At 41.0% G+C, this 15,000-nt stretch overlaps 1 protein-coding gene across 6 annotated transcripts in view; it reads left to right on the forward strand.

Moving 5' to 3' along the window:
- Nucleotides 1-15,000, forward strand: part of LOC143289215 (inositol 1,4,5-trisphosphate-gated calcium channel ITPR3-like) — a 216,364-nt gene that overhangs the window by 166,193 nt on the left and 35,171 nt on the right. The window contains exons 59-62 of one of the 6 annotated variants that reach the window (XM_076598162.1): nt 954-989; nt 5,958-5,987; nt 11,908-11,976; nt 12,725-12,745. In XM_076598162.1, coding sequence (XP_076454277.1) covers nt 954-989; nt 5,958-5,987; nt 11,908-11,976; nt 12,725-12,745 — 156 coding nt within the window. Of the gene's footprint in view, nt 1-953; nt 990-4,917; nt 4,936-5,957; nt 5,988-11,907; nt 11,977-12,724; nt 12,746-15,000 lie in introns of all 6 variants that reach the window. The other 5 variants (XM_076598163.1, XM_076598164.1, XM_076598166.1 and 2 more) reach the window with 5 other exon arrangements.

Below are 15,000 nucleotides of genomic sequence, written 5' to 3' on the forward strand. Positions count from 1 at the left end.
GCAGGGGTGGTTTTCAAAGTATATAATGATGGACTTTGGGCCATTTTTCGTTCTTTCTCTCTCCTTTTTTTCCAAACATTTTTTATTCTTTTTGTGTGTGTGTGTGTGTAGTGTATGAAAACACAACTTTAAACAATACAGATAGCAACACATCACGTTTAGAATAAGGCATTAAAAATGAAAAGAAGAAGAAGAAGACGACGAAAGGCGTTGCCTAATATACATTTCATCTGTGCCTCAGAGAATTATCATAAACTTTGATTGATTCAAGGACACGATGGAATGAATTAAAGCGCTATTATTTATCATTCCACCGCGGTCGTTTAGCATCGCAAACCTTTTCCCTTTTCTTTGTTTCCTTTTTTTTCTCCTTTTTTTTCTCGTTTGTTGGTTTGTTTCACGTGTACTCTATTATTGAAAAGCATTGCCTCCATGACATTGGAAGATACATTTATTATGCAAATCGACGTTGTTTATGGGGGTTTTTTGTTTGTTTTTTTTTTGTTTTTTGTTGGTTGTTGTTGTTTTTTTTGTTTGTTGTTTTTTTTTTTCTTTCTTTCTTATGTTCATAGTCTGCTATAACAAAGGTTCACTTTGACATTGTCCGCATGATCTGTTGTAACGGGTCATATGGCCTATACAATAAAATTCTTGCGTTCTTGCGTTCTTTGCGTTCTATTATTGAAAATTGTCCATGAAACGAGAATAGTCAACTGTGAGCACTTGTTATAAGACTGCTTTAATCTCACGTGGAACACTACATAGGAAACAGAAACTGCATTTATTGCAAAATTGATGTGAAAAATTAAGACGAAGACGGGAGGGGGCGGGGGGGGGGGATGGGTGGTGGTGGTTGTTTTTTCCGGCCAATGAAGAAGAAGGCATGTGAAGCACACACACACACACAAAAAGATTAATCCATCTCCCCCTCTCTTCACACTGGTAATTTTCAGCAGCGAAACGTAAACGTCACCCGGTCCAGTGCTGTGGTAGGTAGTGGTGTGCAGTGCTGTGGGATAGAGGCTGTGGCTGGGTAGTTAGATGTTGCATGTGTGTGTTTGATGTGTTCATTGATGTGTGTGTGTCTGTCTGTGTGTGTGTGTGTTGTTGTTGGTTGGTGTGTGTGTGTGTGTGTGTGTGTGTGTGTGTGTGTGTTGTTGTTGTTGTTGGTTGTTTTGTGTGTGTGTGTGTGTGTGTGTGTGTGTGTGTGTGTGTGTCAGTATGTATGTTTCGTGTCTTCTTCTCCTTCTTCTTCTTCGTTCGTGGGCTGCAACTCCCACGTTCACTCGTATACGTGTACACGAGTGGGCTTTTGCGTGCATGACCGTTTTTACCCCCACCATGTAGGCAGCCATACTCCGTTTTCGAGGGTGTGCATACAGGATATGTTCTTGTTTCCATAACCCACCGAACTCTGACATGGATTACAGGATCTTTAACGTGCGTATTTGATCTTCTGCTTGCGTATACACACGAAGGGGGTTCAGGCACAAGCAGGTCTGCACATATGTTGACCTGGGAGATCGGAAAAATCTCCACCCTTTACCCACCAGGCGCCGTTACCGAGATTCGAACCTGGGACCCTCAGATTGACAGTCCAACGCTTTAACCACTCGGCTATTGCACCTTCGCTTTGTGTCTGATTAATGTTTTATTGTGAATCACTTTGATAACTTTAAAAACGCTTAGGATATCTTTTATCATTATCATTACTATTATCATTGTTATTATTTCTTTTTTTTTATCTATTTACTTATTTATTTATCTATTCATGGTTTGTTCGTTTTTTGGTGTGTTTTTTGTTGGTGTCTGTTTGTTGTTGTTGTTGTTTGTTTTTGTTGTTTTTTGTTTGTTTGTTTTTTTGGGGGGAGGGGGTTGTTTTTTTGTTAAATTTATCTGTTTATTATTATTATTATTATTATTATTATTATTATTATTATTATTGTTATTATTCATTTATTTATTCATTTATTCATTCATGGTTGTTGTTGGGTTGAGTTGTTTTGTTTTGTGTTTTTTTGTTGTTTTTTTTGTTATTTTGGTTTTTGGTTTGTTTGTTTGTTTGTTAAATTAATTTATCTGTTTATCATTATCATGATTATTGTTGTTGTTGTTGTTGTTATTGTTGTTGTTGTTGTTGTTAGTATCATTATCTTTTTTATATTATTATCATCATCATCATCATTAGTATTATTAGTGTTGTTGTTGTTGTTATTATTGCTATTGTTGTTGTTGTTGTTGTTATCATTTGTATGTGTATATTATTGTTGTGATGATGGTGGTTGTTGTTTCCGTTGTTCTTAGCCTTGGTATTATTCTGACATCACGGACACTGTTTGAGTCGTGACACGCGTTATAGTGGTGTGTTGTGGCACTTGGTTTGACTTGATGTGGCTTCACCATGCGGTTTTGGAGCATTGGGGACCCGATTCGTGTGTGTGTGTGTGTGTGTGTGTGTGTGGGTGTGTGTGTCTTGGTGTGTGTGTGGAGGGGTGGCGTTGTGTGTGTGTGTGTGTGTGTGTTTGTGTGTGTGTGTGTGTGTGTGTGTGTGGCTTGGTGTGTGTGGTGTGTGGGTGTGTGTGTGTATGTGTGTGTGGCTTGGTGTGTGTGGGGGGGAGGTTGTGGGTGTGTGTGTGTGTGTGTGTGTGTGGCTTGGTGTGTGTGTGGGGGGGGGAGGTTGTGTGTGTGTGTGTGTGTGTGTGTGTGTTGTGTGTGTGTGGCTTGGTGTGTCGTGTGTGGGGGGGGGGGAGGGTTGTGTGTGTGTTTGTGGCTTGGTGTGTGTGGGGGGAGGGTTGTGTGTGTGTGTGTGTGTGGCTTGGTGTGGTGTGTGTGTGTGTGTGTGTGGCGTGGTGTGTGTGTGTGTGTGTGTGTGTGTGTGTGTGTGTGTGTGGTGTGTATGTGTGTGTGGCTTGTGGTGTGTGCGTGTGGCTTGGTGTATGTAGTGTGTGTGTGTGTGTGTGTGTGTGTGTGTGTGTGTGTGTAGGTGTGCGTGTAGGTGTGCGTGTGTTTGTGTGGCTTGGTGTGTGCGTGTGGCTTGGTGTATGTAGTGTGTGTGTGTGTGTGTGTGTGTGTGTGTGTGTGTGTGTGTGTGTGTGTGTGGCTTGTGGTGTGTGCGTGTGGCTTGGTGTATGTAGTGTGTGTGTGTGTGTGTGTGTGTGTGTGTGTGTGTGCGCGCGCGTTTGTGGCTTGGTGTGTGTGTGTGTGTGCGTGTGTTTGTTTGTGTGTGTGTGTGTGTGTGGTGTGTATGTGTATGTCTGTGTGGCTTGTGGTGTGTGCGTGTGGCTTGGTGTATGTAGTATGTGTGTGTGTGTGTGTGTGGCTAGGTGTTGTGTGTGAGTGTGTGTGTGTGGCTTGATGTGTGTGTGTGTGTGTGGGGGGGGGGGGTGTGATGTGTTGTTCCATGTGTGCATATAAATGTCCAGCTGGTACAGTGTAAACAATCAAAAAGATTCAAAAGGTCACTGCTTAATTGTGCAGCAACAACCCTCCCCCCCCCCTCCCAGAGTTCTCGTGGGCGTGTTTCTGTATGGTTCGTTATAGATGAACTTCGTGCTTGGTGATGTTTCTTTCATTCCAAACGTTTTATTGCAGATCATATTTTATGTGTGATATTATTACTGTATGTTTTGTGTGTTTTTTTAAGTCCCAGGGATACACTTATTTTTTGTTTGCACTTTACAGTGCTTCTTTATATGGCTCCTTTGCTTCCAAAGTATTTTGTCTTTTATTGTATGAGTGTTGTTGTATTGTTAAGTTGTTTTTTTGCGTCTGTCCTGTTGAGCCTCTTGAAGCAGCACACGCGCGCATCCGCACTCACTCACACACGCATACACAGGCATACACAAGCACGCTAATTCACATGCATGTACAGATGCATGCTTACACACACTTACAAACACACACACACACACACACACACACGTGCGCACACTATACAGCAATTAATGAACTACCGGGTTAGATGAGAGAGAGAGAGAGAGAGAGGGGGGGGGGGGTCAGGCGCACACACAAAAACGAACATATGTATTAGTGAATTTTAAACGTGCTTGTGCATATTTTCTTCTGAATCCGTAGCTTAACAGCAAACTAGTTTCGCATCCCATCATTACTAGTTACCCTTATCAGACTGTTGCCTGCGATAGACCTTTGCTTTTCCACTGCATTGAGACCGATGTATTGCATCGTTGTTGGTTTTCTTTTTCTTTTTTTTCTCACTTGTGTAAACAAAGTGAGTCTATGTTTTAACCCGGTGTTCGGTTGTCTCTGTGTGTGTGTGTGTGTGTGTGTGTCCGTGGTAAACTTTAACATTGACATTTTCTCTGCAAATACTTTGTCAGTTGACACCAAATTTGGCATAAAAATAGGAAACATTCAGTTCTTTCCAGTCATCCTGTTTAAAACAATATTGCACCTCTGGGATGGGCACAAAAAAATGATAAAAGAAGCCTAATTATGTGCAAACTGCATTTACTGTTATATTTATATTTTTTTTGTATTCTCTAAACTTGGCACTTTGACCTCTTATTCTGACACAACAACAAGAGGAGTCATTATTATCATTTTTTGTTCAAACAGGAACTTCTTTTGCTCAGCATGGAATTTTTATTTATTTTGCAAACGTTTTGGTGCAGATAGTAAAAAAGGGAAATTACTCTGTAATTAATGCTAGGGGACGTAATTTATCACAAGTGAGTCTTGAAGGCCTTGTCTCTCTTGCTTTTCTTTTTTTTTCAGAAAACTAGCTCTGCGATTTTTGCGTCTGTCCTGTTAATCCTATTGAAGCAAACTAGTTCTGCATCACAACATTACCAGTCATCCGCACCAGACTGTTGCCTGCGATAGACCTTTTCTTTTCCACTGCATTCAGACTGATGTAATGCACCGTTGTTGTTTTGTTTTTGTTTTTGTTTTTTTCAGACAACTAGCTCTGCGCAGGTAACCATGCCCGTACAGAACCTGTAGCGAGGGGCTTGCAAGAGGAAGATTGAAATTGGGAAAAGCAAGCGAGGCCTCTGATAACTAATCGAACGCATGCTTGCCTGCTGCATAAGAGTGCACCCCCTTTGCTCAATGGCTGTTTTTTTTGGGTGGTGAAGGGACATAAACCAGTAGACACTGGCTTGTTGGTGCATGTAATCGAGAAACTCGTCTGGTGGGAGGGCTTTCTGTAGACTCTAATAAGTACCATCTCAATCAACCAACGCCGAAGATGAATATATATATTTGTTTGTTTTTTTGGTTGTTTTTTATGTTCGTATATTTTCTTTAGGTGGGTGGTGTAATTCAGATGCCGGAAAGTATCTCAGGTACAGAACATGCGTCAGAAGTTATCTACTATGTTTTTGTGAGTGGATTTCTGGTTTAGTTTATCATTGTCTTTCCTGAACCTTTCACGTGAACTGCAGGCCTCAAAATTAATATGGCCATGACCGCGAACCATGCATCTCTTTGGTAAAGCCTTGGTTTCAAAGTCCATCATTTATAGCTTAGTCTTTGTGTGAAGGACTATGACTCTCTAACTAGGAGGCAAGATTGCACTGGCTCTTAGTGCTGCAGCCTTGGGGGCTAGTTGACCTTTGGGAACCATCCCAACGCCGACTGCCCTTAATCCCTCTTGGCCGAGAGAGTGGGGATGTAACTTGGGCAAGACACTCTCCACTATAATCACCTTCTGGCCCAAATAGTCGGGACAGCAGTGACCTCCAGTGCTGTTCTAATGATCAGAGTCGAACACTGCTGACAATCGTATTGTTATTACTGTTGTTATCATCATCATTAACATCATCATCATCATCATCATTATTATTCTTATCATAATTGTCAATAGTGTTCTTGATGCTGCTGCTGTTGCTGTCGACGGTGGCTTCTTTGCCCCTGTTGGAATCTGTCACCCTTCCATGTGCTTCATTAATCCTGTTGATGTACTGGGTTCTCATCGTCACGGTGTTAATTTTCAGGGCGCGGTGAAGAGACCGACCACGAACGTGGTAATTAGGACTTGACGACGTAACCTGCTGTGGAGATTTTTTTTTTTTTTTTTTTTTTTTTTTTTTTTTTTTTGCAAGTCTTGGTCATTTGCCTTTTTGTTTTGCTTTTTCATTATTCAGTCGGTTTGTCTGATGTACTGATAGCATGTATGGCTTTCCTGCTTCATCCTCTAACATGTATATGCCATCGTAATCAATCCCTAACCTCTACTTAAGAAATCGTAACATTTTTAGTGTATGTGTGTGCGTGTGCGTGTGTGTGTGTGTGTGTGTGTGTGTGTGTGTGTGTGTGTGTGTAATCCCTAACCTCTACTTAAGAAATCGTAACATTTTGTGTGTGTGTGTGTGTCTGTGTCTGTGTGTGTGTGACTATATGTGTGTGTGTGTGTGTGTGTGTGTGTTTTGTTTTGTGTGGTATGTGTGTGTGTCTGTGTGTTTGTGTGTGTCTGTCTGTGTGTGTGTGTGTGTGTGTGTGTGTGTGTGGAGGGGTAGGGGTGGAGCGAGCACGCATGCGTGCGTGCATGTATTCAAAGCAGCATTGGATGGAGTGACAAGAACAGTCTAGCTATGGTCTCATGATGTTTTGTAATCTCTTTGCCGCTTGACTAACCGGTTGTGTGTTTGTCCAGTGCCATGACAGTGCTATAGTGTCATTATCATCACGGAGATACATGCCTCTCTCAATCAGCTGTCGCTCAATGAACACGAAAACTGCCCTAGGAACATTCATTAAAGAAATAAATATCTAACCACGATTTAAGGACTCATCCCAGGTATAATTAATTGTATGATTTTATTGTTCCAGCTTTATTATCATTTTCCGTACAAAGTTGTACGTGTTTTCATAATTGAAGCATTTAATAGTTTTGACTTTCATGTGACCTACATTGGTGGAGATTCTTTGAACAAAAGTACAGATGTGATAGACGGGTACGTTTATTTCTAGGGGCGGGAGTGTTTTAGAGACTAAACTTATCAGTTCCCTTCATACTTATTTCTTTGTGTTACACCAGGACGATCGTCAAAATCGCAGGTTACTAGAGATCTTTTGTACTGGAAATCCGCCCCTTCTCTCTCTCTCTCTCTCTCTCTCTCTCTCTCTCACACACACACACACACACACACACACACACACACACACACACACACACACACACACTCTTTCTCTCTCCCCCTCTCTCCCCCGCTCCCTCCCCCCCCCCCTCTCTCTCTCTCTCTCTCTGAGGGTCCCTCACTCTGTGTCCTTTGATTCATGACGATGTTTTTATTTGATGATATGATTGCCTTATTCCTGGTTTGTTTGGTGGTGGGGTTTTCTGTTGTTGTTTTTTGTTGTTGTTTGTGTGTGTGTGTGTGTGTGTGTGTGTGTGTGTGTGTGTGTGTGTGTGTTGTTGTTGTTGTTGTTTTTTAATCCTTCACTTCATATAACAAGCACACCCATCATTTCACTTTATCCAGTCCATCATACTCATTTCTCCCAATGCATTTTTCGAGAAGTCCGTGTATCCGAGAGTTTCAGTTTCAGTAGCTCAAAGAGGCGTCACTGCGTTCGGACAAATCCATATACGCTACACCACATCTGCCAAGCAGATGCCTGACCAGCGGCGTAGCCCAACGCGCTTAGGCCTTGAGAAATAAAAAGAAAAAAAGATGAATAAGTAATAGATAAGCGGACATAAATAAGTTAAAAAAAATACATAAATAGATAGATAAATAAATGAATAATAATTATAATTTGAAAAAAGGTAGTAATAATAATAATAACAATAATAATAATAAACAAATAAATAATAATAATAATAATGTTATTTATATAGCGCTGGATCTTGTGCAGAGACAAATCAAAGCGCTTTCGCACCAGTCATTCACACGCATGCATAACTCTAATACTGCAGAAACTAAAGACAAGGCAGGGCAGGCAAGGGAGGCTATTTTGGGAAGAGGTGGGTTTTAAGGCCAGACTTGAAAGAGCTGAGTGTAGGGAGACTTGACGAAGCGAAAAAGGAAGTTCATTCCAATCGCAAGGTCCAGAAACAGAGAAATAAATAAATAAGTGTATCCGAGAAGTAAGCAAGAATGAAAATAGAGGGTGATTGGAGGATAGAGGTGTGGGAAGGGGAGGGGAGGGGGGGGGGCGTGGTCCACTGAGGTCAAACTTGTTTCTCAAATTGCGCCTGTTTTTGTAATGGTTTTTTTTTCTGTCTTTTGTTTTACAGCGAACATTCCTCGGACGTGTGAGAATACAATAATTTATTGTTCTTACTTTTTCCGTCCTGACTCCGCAATCAGGAAATTACAGCTTGTCATAATCACAATAATGATATTAGAATAATAATAATAATAACAATTATAATAATAGATAATAATGCATATGATGATAACAATTATAATAATGCAATAATGATAATAATAATAATCATCATCATCATAGATAATGTTAATAATAATAATAGTAGTAGTAGTAATAGTAATAATAATAATCATCATCATCACCAACATCATATTGCATTTATATTATATGTATATACCGCTTTTCTGCATGTGGTCTCACTGACGGGAAACTGATCGCCATTATTTCTATAGTGTATAGTATATGACGCTCTGTCAGCCGTGTGTACACACAGGGGCGAATACTCATATTTTGCAAGGTGCGCGCCAAGTTGTTCAGCTGCAATGTATCGTAAACAGGTGCTCGCTGGGTGTCCGGACAGGCTTTGTGGGTAAAAACGGACGATAGTCCCGTTTCGCCTATTCCTGTTTCGCCTACTCTGTGATCATGCCCTCCGCCGCACCCCTTGTGGCCTCTCTAGTGAAAGTTTTGGCTCTTTGTCCTATTTAGCCTACCCGACGTTCCCGTTTCGCCTATTCATCTCTCTCTCTCTCTCTCTCTCTCTCTCTCTCTCTCTCTCTCTCTCTCTCAAGCGTGCGCGCGCGCGCGGACACACAGACACACACACACACACACACACACACACACACACACACAGCAACTAAGTACGTAGGCGAACTGGGAATAGGCAAATAGGGACCACCAATTTAGTGACTGGCGATTCGGAAATAGGCGGAATGGGATGACACCATTAAAACCATCTTGTCTTTCTTTTTTTTGCCTTTTTTTTTTTCTCGCGTGTTCCAAAATTTATGTGTTTTAATTCTGAAGAGGTGTACTTGTGGTTCCCATGTACCTCGCTTTAGTGCGCTTGTACTTTACATACGCTTTGCCTTGGTTCCTTTGTACTTTCCTTTTTAATGTGTTTGCAGTTCCTGTGCACTTTGCTTTGAAGAGATTGTAGTTCCGATGCACTTTGCTTTGTTGCATGCTTACAGCGGCTTATATATATATATATATATATATATATATATATATATATAGTGACTGAGTTAAATGTTATCGGTGTTGTTGAAGTAAAAGGTGTGGTGAGGCATGTATTATATATCCTATAGATAGATATTTCGATTTTTTTTTTTTTTTTTTGTAATGATAACGCTTCTGAGAATTTGACATTTGCGTACGTGCGTGCGCGTATGTGTGTGTGTGTGTGTGTGTGTGTGTGTGTGTGCTTGCAAAATATTAATGTTTGATGTCGAGGTGTTGTTCATTCACCCACGGAGAGAAGCGTGTCCGCACCATAACCCTTCACACAATGTTTGGGATAGATGCATTCCTGGCTTGGGGAGGGGGTGGGGGTGTGGGGTGGGGTAGCCGTGTTTTGTCTTTCCGATACAAATTTGTTCATTATAGTATGTGTAAATTGCTGGATCTTTTTTTTTGGGGGGGGGGGGGGGGGGAGGGATGAGGGGGGGGAGGAGGGGGGGCTGTCGAATGAGAGCTATATGAATGTACCTTGAGCTTGAAGCAGCCTTAATCAGTCATGTAAGTCGTCAGCTTTAGTTTTGCATGGTTCGTTTCGTGTATTTATTTATGGTCTGTTTATCTAAGATGATGATAAAATTAGAATGAAAATAAATGATATTATTATTATTATTTGGATTATTATCATTTCTATCGTAATGATGATTTGTTATTATTAATTAGAAATCGACATATCTGTATGTTCGAGAGAAGAGGGGGGGTGTTTAAGGTGGAGGGGAGGTGGTAGGCAAGGGGGAGGGGACTAAGAAAGGAAGAGAGAGAGAGAGAGAACAGAATGTGGAAAGGATAGAGTACAAAATGTAAAATGGAGAGGGTAAGTGTCAGTGATTGGAGAAAGAAAAAACATAATATTGGAAGGGGGTGTGTGAGAGGTGGGACGGGGTAAACGGGACTAGGACAAACAATTTATCCATAATCAAATATTGTATGCACTACTTCTGTAGATTATTATTTGCATAGTTCTTTTAAATGTTATTGGTATTATATTATTCCATAAGCGAATGTTTCTACTTCAGCATGTGAACGTGTAAACTGTTTAGCGTAAAAGAGTTGCAGTTTATGCTTGTTCACGGTGAAAGACTTTATTCAAAGAACACTGCCACCACTTTTTGTTATTGATTGTCATGCAATAGCCAGCCTCATTTTATTTCAGTAGAGTGCACATGTTTTGCACGTTTTCTTATTTATAGCACAGTAGTGTGTTGCATTAAAGCAGGAGTCAGACGCATGATTGAGGATCTTTGGGTGTTTTTTGCGTTCTGTTAATGAAAGCAGGTCTGATGTGCAGGTAACTGTGACCGGTCCTGGTTCGTCGTTTGAGTGTGATGCGGGAATTACTGTTCTTGTTTTAAAATGTGTGTGTGTGTGTGTGTGTGTGTGTGTGTGTGTGTGTGTGTGTGTGTGTGTGTGTGTGTGTGTGTGTGTGTGTGACAGAGGTGTGACACAGAGAGAGAGTGTGTGAGTGAGTGAGGAAAAGATAAGAGTTCAGAAACTGGTGCCATTTGTTTCACAAGCTTTCAAAGTTTCTGTTTTAAGAGAATTCGAACACTACTGAATGTAGACTGCTCACTTGTTGGGGTTTGAGCCTAATATAGTCATGATGAATACTTTGTTCTACAAAGTTTGGACACTTGTGTATTTCTGCCTGTGCGTTTTAACTCTCTCCATACGAACGGCGAAAGAGACGACGTTAACAGCGTTTCACCCCAATTACCATCATCAAAATAGTGCAAGCGGAAGGCTCTTATACTGAAGAGGTGAATGTTGACAAAGAATACCACAATTCTGACGACGGAAGCTAAAGGTTGGGTCATTCAGACACCCACTGGACATCCGAGGGGTCTGTGTAGAGGAGAAGAGAAGACTGGCCGTACTGAGTGAGTTAAAGATTCGTATATCTTGGAGGGTAGGGATGGGGGCCGTTGTTTAACTTCAGCAAACGTAACCAAACATTCAGGTATTGCATCCTGACATTTACATTGCTTGCCTGGAGTACATAACCGAACATTCAGGTATTGTATCCTGGCATTTACATTGCTTGCCTCTGCCACCAGCCTCCCAACCCACAAGTTTTCTGGTCAAATGTCTTTGATGGTCTGATTCCCAAGAGTCTGGTGTTCCCAGTGATTGATCCAAAAACAAATAGCAACCATGTTTTTTCAAGGTTGTTGATGTGACTCTCATAGGTGCCAAAGTCTACATTCCATAGATTTGTAAGATTGTTCTTTTTTTTTCCAGCATGAACAAAATGAGCCTTCATTAGAATCAGCTGTGCTCGTGTTTTGACCGCTTTGAAACGGGGCATTTACAACGGTATTTGTGTTGTGAACAATACTGAGAAAATTCAGTGCGTTGTCTTTTATCGTTCGGCCGACCACGGAAGCCATTGAATGAATTCCAAGAGTAGAAAAGCATGCGATCTTCCGAAGAGGGCTTGACTGAAGGGTAGAAAGCTTGTGGAACAAAATGACCAGTGTCAGCATGGTATCTTTATATTTTCTTGATTTGTTTGTCTAAAATTTGTTCCTGGTCTCTGGGTTCTTGCAGGAAGTTCTGGAGTACATCGACAGCGATGTTCTCATGTTAACCATGGTGCAGGCGTACCAAGACATGCAGGTGGGTGGTGTTCGTTTGGAGTGCACGTGTACTGTAAAGTGTATTTGGTCAGGTTTCAGTTCTCTTCTGCACATCAAAATCACCTTTTGACGTGGTTTCATCACAGCGTTTTGACTGAAAATCGCGTTTGATGTTGCTGTTGCTGTTGTTTTGTGTTGTTGGTTTGTTTTTTATGTGCTGTTTGATTCTTTTTCTTTTTTTCTTTTTTTTAGGAAGTTGTCCATCACTGTCACGATTGCATGCCAGGTTTCGGTGAAAGCACGTTTCACTTTGGGTGAATTTCGGTGTGAATGTGTTCTGCTTTGTTCAGTTTCAGTGTGTATGAATTTCGATCGATGTGGCTGTGTGTGATTTTGTTATTTGTTTGTGTTTTCACCAGATCTACCAGAAAATTATTTCATGTACGTTAGTTTCAGGGTAAGTTAATGATTGTTATTATTGTAATGAATTTCGGTGTGTGTGTTGTGTTGTGGGGGAGTGCTGTGTGTGTGTGTATGTGTGTGTCCATGTATGTGTGTGAATGCATGTATGTGTGTGTGCGCGCGCGAGTATGCATGTATGTGTGTGTGTGTGTGTGCGTATGTGCTTGTGTGTGTGTGCGCCTGTGTGTATGCGCTCGCGCGCGCGCGTGTGTGTGTGTATGGTGTACTCGACCCGATGAGACATTAACGGCTGTCGTGAGCTGCGAATAAGTCAATCAATCACTATTCATTAACGCACCTGCTGGTTTGAATTATCATCTTCACAGGAGATGGAAAAGCCGCCAAAGGTAAACTTCTCTTTCATTGTGTGTGTGTGTGTGTGTGTGTATGTGTGTGTGTGAGTGTCCTCCTGCTTTGGGGCTGGGCATTTTACAGTGTGATGCAGAGGTGCCTAGAAGTGTGTCAGAGCGCTGTGTGTAAGCTCTGTGGGTGATTTTCTATTTTGCTATCCCAAAGTCAGTGACCGATTCTGACGGCAATTTTCGTGCGTAGATTAAGCGATATCACCATCGGTAGATGTTGCTGACCCATTTTGTTTGTGGTTTTCGACTCTTTATTCTGAGCGGAGTATGGCTGCCTTCATGGCGGGGGTAAGAAGAGGGTTTATGTACTTTGACATTTTGATACAGATTCAGTTGATACAGTGATATGCAGTCATCTTGTCATCCCCCTCCTCCGACCCCCCACGCCCCCATCCCCCCTTCAAAAAAAAAAAAAAGGAAAAAATCCATATGCATGACATGTTCCTTCAGTTTGTGCCAGTCAGAGAGTTACTTCCGTTTCCGTTTTAAACGACCTCCCTCTCCGAACCATGCAAAGGTTATATATATATATATTAACAAATAGTAAAGATTGGTAACTCTCTCCATTAACAAGGTACACAAAATCAAGTCAGTGCTGCTTACGCTACCGATTCAGCTAGCACACAGGTAAATAAAAGGTACATTGGAACAAACCCAGACATGCCCTTATACCTTATATATGTATGTATGTATGTATGTATGTATGTATAAACATGGCTGGTTGAGTCGACAGGTGTCGGTTTCTGTTCATGATGTTTGGTTATTTCTCGTCGTTCGTGAATTTTTGCTCTTGTTTGGAGGGATGTGTCACACGCTGCATGCCATTTCTCATGTGACTGCATTGCAAAAACAAACGCACGAAAATGTTCCGTTGGGATAGGTCCCAGAATTTAGGATGCTGAAATAGGAAATTGCCACGCTATGTTATTCCGTGGTTTTATTGGTTTCGTTTTGTTTCGTTCTTTAGTTTAACGTCTTTTCACTGTAAGTGATATTGGTTTATTTCTTGGGAGGTGAGGAGGGTACGTGTCCGCGCGTATGTGAGTGTGTGTGTGTGTGTGTGCGTGTGCGTGTGTGTTTGTATGTGATCTTCCAGGATTTTTTTTTTTTTTTTTTTTTTTTTTTGCATGTTTGTTTTCCATCCATGTAAACTCAACTTTGATTTGAAGAATGTACAGTAATAAATGACAAGAGTGACTTTGTTTAGTCTTCATCTTTTTTTTTTCTTTTTTTTGTCTTTGTGTTTGCATGCTGAGGGTAATACCAGATATTGTGTGTAATGTTTATAACTTTGTGTTTGCATTCTGGGGCTAATACCGAATATTATGTGTGTTGTTCATAACTGGACATAAGTTGAAAAGAACATTGGTAAGATGAAACCCACATCCTGCTAAAAGCTCCAGTCAAAACTTTAAAGCTTACATCAAGTCGGTTTTGTTGGTTTTTAATCGGATAAAACTGCAAGCATTTTCGCTTTTTGTGATTTGGGTGTTAAAGAACACACACACACACACACACACACACACACACACACACACACACACACACACACACACACACACACACACACACACACACAGAGTTTAACGAAAAAATACTTTTGAAATTTTACAACACACATTAATATATCATGAGTTCGTGAAAAATAAAGAAATAGAAAAATGATTAGATAATTAGATGAAGACAAAAAAAAATAACTTTGTGCTTCAACAGGTGGCAATAGATGCGCAAACAGCATGACTAAAAGTTATTTGAAACTAGACGAGTTATATATATATGAAATGAAAACATTGAAGAATATGATGGGTTATTAATCGAAAGGTGTTTTGAACGACGAACAAAATACTGTTACAACTTTTTTGTTGTTGTTCTTTTACCAAGTGTAGGTACAGATTATGTGATAGGTAGCCATGCTAATCTGCTGGGCAAATTATGATCAGAGCCTCTTTCAAACAATTCCATACGTGATTTCATTTTTAGTGCATTTTGAAACCACTCGACAGATTGGAATGCATTCCCATTTCCACTCAGTCGGAACACTTATTTGCATACATGCTTGATGACTGGTTCTTACGGAATAGTGAGAGTTACACGTCTACCTGGAAAAATGGAAGAGGGGTGGAGTGGAGTGATGGCCTAGAGGTAACGCGTCCGCCTAGGAAGCGAGAGAATCTGAGCGCGCTGGTTCGAATCACGGCTCAGCCGCCGATATTTTCTCCCCCTCCACTAGACCTTGAGTG

The sequence above is a fragment of the Babylonia areolata genome, chromosome 13, assembly GCF_041734735.1.
Source record: "Babylonia areolata isolate BAREFJ2019XMU chromosome 13, ASM4173473v1, whole genome shotgun sequence".
NCBI lineage: Eukaryota > Metazoa > Mollusca > Gastropoda > Neogastropoda > Buccinidae > Babylonia > Babylonia areolata.